Below are 5,640 nucleotides of genomic sequence, written 5' to 3' on the forward strand. Positions count from 1 at the left end.
TACAATCCACCATCAGTCCAACAACAACAAAATTCTCTGAAACATTACCATCCACCATCAGTCCAACAACAACAACAACAAAGTCCTCTGAAGTACTTCAAGAAACAATATTACCATCCACCATCAGTTCAACAACAACAACAGAGTCCTCTGAAGAATCTAATAAAATCATCTCAAAGTTGGAATCATTATTCTCCCCGTTTATCAGAGATATAAATACCTATAAAGGTCTCGTAATTATTCCTAAACCACCAATTTCGTATAATCCTAAGAATAGAATAGAAAGTGAGAATACAATCATTATGCCTTTTAATAGCTTCCTTCTAAATTATAATAAAATCCAGATATTTATATAATAATAACGTATCATTTAACGTAAATTATGTATGGCAAAATCCTAGTTACGACAAGGGATATTATACAAAAAATCCAACTATTTTAATATTTCCTTGGAATATTCATGATTTCAAACCTAATGTTTATACAGAACAAAGTGAAATACAAGATGTTACATTACAGAACCATATAAATGCAGTACGTGAAAAATCACACAATGAAAGAAAAATATCATCTTGAAATACAAGATGTTACATTACAGAACCATATAAATGCAGTACGTGAAAAATCACACACTGAAAGAAAAAAATTCTACATGGACAAATTGCGGATATCATGTACGCATGCAGCAAGTCAAGATATATTTATTCAGGGATTCTCTAAGTATGATTTTCCAATTAAAGAAAATTCATTTCCTCCATTTGTGGTAATGAAACTTGAACTTCAAGATGGTAATAATGAGGTGGAATGTAAAATGGTGGCTATGAACATTAATTCCTCAGAAACCTTTGCTAGCATTAAATTTAATATCAATGTGGAAGTCTCGGAAGAAGAACAAGAAACATGAGGAAGAGCAGGAGGACTCCCGGATCTGGTTCCCAATTATGAGTCCAGAAACATAATAATCGAAAGAATGTAAAATTATTATTGTTGAGAATAGGATAAATACGGTGAGGGAGAATGTATGAATTTTCGACCCCTAATTGACTCTAGGAACAAGTTTCTGTGTGAAAGTGTATATATAATATTTCAATAACATATTTGACTCTGTTTGAATAATTATTTTATTTTTTAATACTTTAATTGAAAATCATATAATTAAAAAAAGAGAAAATTAGGAATGAATCTACTGTCAACAATTATTATTTTATTAATATTATTAATTTTCCTAACAGTTATAGTAGTCATTCATTCACGGAAAAATCTCCAAATACTAAAAAATTATATAAAAAGGAAAACAATGACAATTCCATCAGTCATGATCCAATACCAGAGTCCACTGAACTATCTCAACAATCCTCCTTCGGTCTAACAGAAGCTTCTAAAGTACCTCAAGAATCATTAAAATCAGTCATTAGAGTACCTCAAAAACCATTACAATCATCTTCCATCAATTCAACAGAATCTTCCGAAAAACCCAAAGACACATTAAAATCCTCCAAAATTCAAATAATGAAGAAATGGCAGCAGCTCCAAGACACCTTCATCTTCTGATTAAGATTCAAACAGATTCCTCTGAACTGTCACAAGAAACATTACAAACGGAGGAATCTGAACTGCCACAACAAAAATTACAAACAAAAGATTCAGAACTTCCTCCAATGAAACATTACAAACTGAGGACTCTGAACTGCCTCAAGAAACATTACAAACTGAGGACTCTGAACTGCCTGTAACTGTCAACCATATAAAATCTAGTCCAAGTGCAGTGAAAAGCTCTGTACCTCAGGGTACAGTCCTTGCACCGCTGCTTTTCCTTATTCTCATATCAGATATAGACAAAAATACAAGTCACAGCTTCGTATCATCCTTTGCATATGACACAAAAATCAGTATGAAAATTACCTCGGCTGAGGACATTGAAAAACTTCAAGCTGATATTAATAAAGTTTTCGACTGGGCATCAGAAAATAACATGATGTTTAACAGTGATAAATTCCAGGTACTCAGGTACGGTAAAAATGAGAACCTTAAACATAATACAGAGTACAAAACACAATCAAATGTACCCATAGTAGGAAAACAGCATGTAAAGGATTTGGGAATAATAATGTCTGACGACCTAACGTTTAAGGAGCATAACCAAGCAAATATTGCGACAGCCAGAAAAATGATAGGATGGATTACGAGAACTTTCAAATCCAGGGATCCCAGCACAATGGTTGTACTCTTCAAGTCACTTGTGTTGTCCCGTCTTGAGTACTGCTCAGTACTCACTTCCCCCTTCAGAGCAGGAGAGATTGCTGAAATAGAGGGAATACAGAGAACATATACGGCACGCATAGACGCAATAAAGCACCTAAATTATTGGGATCGTCTCAAAGCCCTCCAAATGTACTCACTAGAAAGAAGACGAGAGAGATATCAAATAATATACATCTAGAAGATACTGGAGGGCCAAGTACCAAATCTACACAGTAAAATAACAACGTACTGGAGTGAACGACATGGAAGAAAATGTAGAATAGAACCAATGAAGAGCAGAGGTGCCATAGGCACAATCAGAGAACACTGTAAAACATCAGAGGTCCGAGGTTGTTCAACGTCCTCCCAGCAAGCATAAGAAATATTGCCGGAACAACCGTGGACATTCTCAAGAGGAAACTAGATTTATTCCTCCAAGGAGTGCCGGACCAACCGGGCTGTGGTGCGTATGTGGGCCTGCGGGCCGCTCCAAGCAACAGCCTGGTGGACCAAACTCTCATAATTCGAGCCTGGCCTCGGGCCGGGCTTGGGGAGTAGAAGAACTCCCAGAACCCCATCAACCAGGTATCAACCAGGCCTCCAAAACATTACAAACTGATGCCTCTGAACTGCCTCAAGAAACATTAAAAACTGAGGCCTCTGAACTGTCTCAAAAATCCTTACAAACTGAGTATTCTGAACTGCCTCAAGAAACATTACAAACTGAGACCTTTGAACTGCCTCAAGAAACATTACAAACTGAGGACTCTAAACTGCCTCAAGAAACATTACAAACTGAGGCCTCTGAAATGCCTCAAGAAACATTAAAAACTGAGGCCTCTGAACTGCCTCAAGAAACATTACAAACTGAGGCCTCTGAACTGCCTCAAGAAACATTACAAACTGAGGCCTCTGAACTGCCGCAAAAAACATTACAAACTGAGGCCTCTGAACTGCCTCAAGAAACATTACAAACCGAGACTTCTGAACTGCCTGAAAAAACATTACAAACTGAGGAGTCTGAACTGCCTCAAGAAACAATACGAACTGAGACCTCTGAACTGCCTCAAGAAACATTAAAAACTGAGGTCTTTGAACTGCCTCAAGGAACATTACAAACTGAGGTATCTGAACTGCCTCAAGAAACATTAACAACTGAGGGCTCTGAACTGCCTCAAGAATCATTACAAGTCGAGGCCTCTGAACTGCGTCAAGAAACATTGCAAACTGAGGCCTCTGAACTGCCTCAAGAAACATTACAAACTGAGGCCTCTGAACTGCCTCAAGAAACATTAACAACCGAGGCCTCTGAAATGCCTCAAGAAACAATAAAAACTGAGGCCTCTGAACTGCCTCAAGAAACATTAACTACTGAGGCCTCTGAACTGCCTCAAGAAACATTAACTACTGAGGCCTCTGAACTGCCTCAAGAAACATTAACTACTGAGGCCTCTGAACTGCCTCAAAAAACATTAACAACTAAGGCCTCTGAACTGCCTCAAGAAACATTACAAACTGAGCCCTCTGAACTGCCTCAAGAAACATTACAAACTGAGCCCTCTGAACTGCCTCAAGAAACATTACAAACTGAGCCCTCTGAACTGCCTCAAGAAACATTACAAACTGAGCCCTCTGAATTGCCTCAAGAAACATTACAAACTGAGCCCTCTGAACTGCCTCAAGAAACATTACAAACTGAGCCCTCTGAACTGCCTCAAGAAACATTACAAACTGAGCCCTCTGAACTGCCTCAAGAAACATTACAAACTGAGCCCTCTGAACTGCCTCAAGAAACATTACAAACTGAGCCCTCTGAACTGCCTCAAGAAACATTACAAACTGAGACCTCTGAACTGCCTCAAGAAACATTACAAACTGAGGCCTCTGAACTGCCTCAAGAAACATTAACAACCGAGGCCTTTGAACTGCCTCAAGAAACAATAAAAACTGAGGCCTCTGAACTGCCTCAAGAAACCATAAAATCCGAGGCCTCTGAACTGCCTCAAGATACAATAAAAACTGAGGCCTCTGAACTGCCTCAAAAATCCTTTCAATCTGAGGATTCTGAACTGCCTCAAGAAACATTAACTACTGAGGCCTCTGAACTGCCTCAAGAAACAATAAAAACCAAGACCACTGAACTGCCTCAATATACAATAAAAACTGAGGCCTCTGAACTGCCTCAAAAATCCTTTCAAACTGAGGATTCTGAACTGCCTCAAGAAACATTCCAAGCTGAGGCCTCTGAACTGTCTCAAGAAACATTACAATCTATCATCAGTCAAAAGTTACAATCATTCATCAGTCAAACTGAACCATTTGAATTATCTCAAGAAATATTACAATCTACCATCACTCAAACAATGCAGTCCGTCATCAGTCAAACAGAGTCCTTCCCTGAAGTATCCCCAGAAACTTTGCAGTCCTTCAGCACCCAAACAGTACAATCTGCAATTTGGAAATCCATTTTGGAATCATTATTTTACCCTTTTGTTGGGGATATAAAAACTTATAAAGGTCTCGTTGTTATTCCTAAACCACCATTTTCGTATAATCCTAAGAATAGACTCTAAATTGAGAATACAGTAATAAACCTTTTAATGACTTCCTTTCAAATTATAATCAAGCCCACCGATATTTGTATAATATAGAATCTTTTTACATAAATAAAGTATTGCAAAATTCTGAGTGCGATAAGGGGTATTATTCCAAAAACCCAATTGTTTTAATATTTCCATGGAATATTCCTGATTTCAAACCTGATGTTTATACTGATTCAAATGAAATAGAAGATGTCCAATTAAAGAACCAATTAGAAACAGTGTTTACAAAATCACAAAAAGGAACGAAACCAATTTACATGAACAGACTGTGGATATCATGTTCCCATACGGCTAGTCAGGATATATTTGTTCAGGGATTTTATAAATATGATTTCCCAACGGAAGAAGAATCCAATTTATTACCGCCATTTGTGGTAATGAAACTTGAACTCCAAGACGGTAATAATGAGGTGGAATGTAAAATGTTGGCTAAGAATATTAATTCCTCAGACACATTTGCTAGCCTTAAATTTAACAGTAATGTGGAAATCAGGGAAGAAGAAACAGCAAAAGAATCACACAGAGGAGGACATGCAGGAGAAGGAGAAGGAGGAGAATTACAAGACGCAGGAGAAGGAGTAAGAGGAGAATTACAAGATGCAGCAGAAGGAGAACAATTACAAGATACTGGAGAAGGGGTAGGAGGACAATTACAAGGCGGAGGAGAATTACGAGATGCAGGAGAAAGGGTAGGAGGAGAATTACATGACGCCGGAAAAGGAGGAGGAGAATTACAAACAAGTGAAAATGAGTCTTCTGACGTTCCTCATATCATCAGTCAAATGGAATCCGTCGA

General features: G+C 37.9%; 1 protein-coding gene across 1 annotated transcript; it reads left to right on the top strand.

The window, feature by feature from the left end:
- The first annotated feature begins 553 nt into the window (after positions 1-553).
- Positions 554-4,814, top strand: LOC138351829 (uncharacterized). The gene is made up of 3 exons (XM_069303842.1): positions 554-720; positions 1,648-1,787; positions 4,105-4,814. Exons 1-3 carry the CDS (start codon positions 554-556, stop codon positions 4,812-4,814), a joined length of 1,017 nt encoding a protein of 338 aa, XP_069159943.1.
- Positions 4,815-5,640: the final 826 nt, after the last annotated feature.

The sequence above is a fragment of the Procambarus clarkii genome, chromosome 51 (genome assembly GCF_040958095.1).
Source record: "Procambarus clarkii isolate CNS0578487 chromosome 51, FALCON_Pclarkii_2.0, whole genome shotgun sequence".
NCBI lineage: Eukaryota > Metazoa > Arthropoda > Malacostraca > Decapoda > Cambaridae > Procambarus > Procambarus clarkii.

Bases quoted from the DNA above. Each gene is read 5' to 3' on its own strand.
- LOC138351829 (XM_069303842.1), top strand. From the start codon at position 554: ATGAAAGAAAAATATCATCTTGAAATACAAGATGTTACATTACAGAAC. The intron at 721-1,647 runs GTATGATTTTCC...CAAAAGATTCAG, and splicing joins TTTATTCAGGGATTCTCTAA to AACTTCCTCCAATGAAACAT. The intron at 1,788-4,104 runs GTACAGTCCTTG...AACTGCCTCAAG, and splicing joins GAAAAGCTCTGTACCTCAGG to AAACATTACAAACTGAGGCC.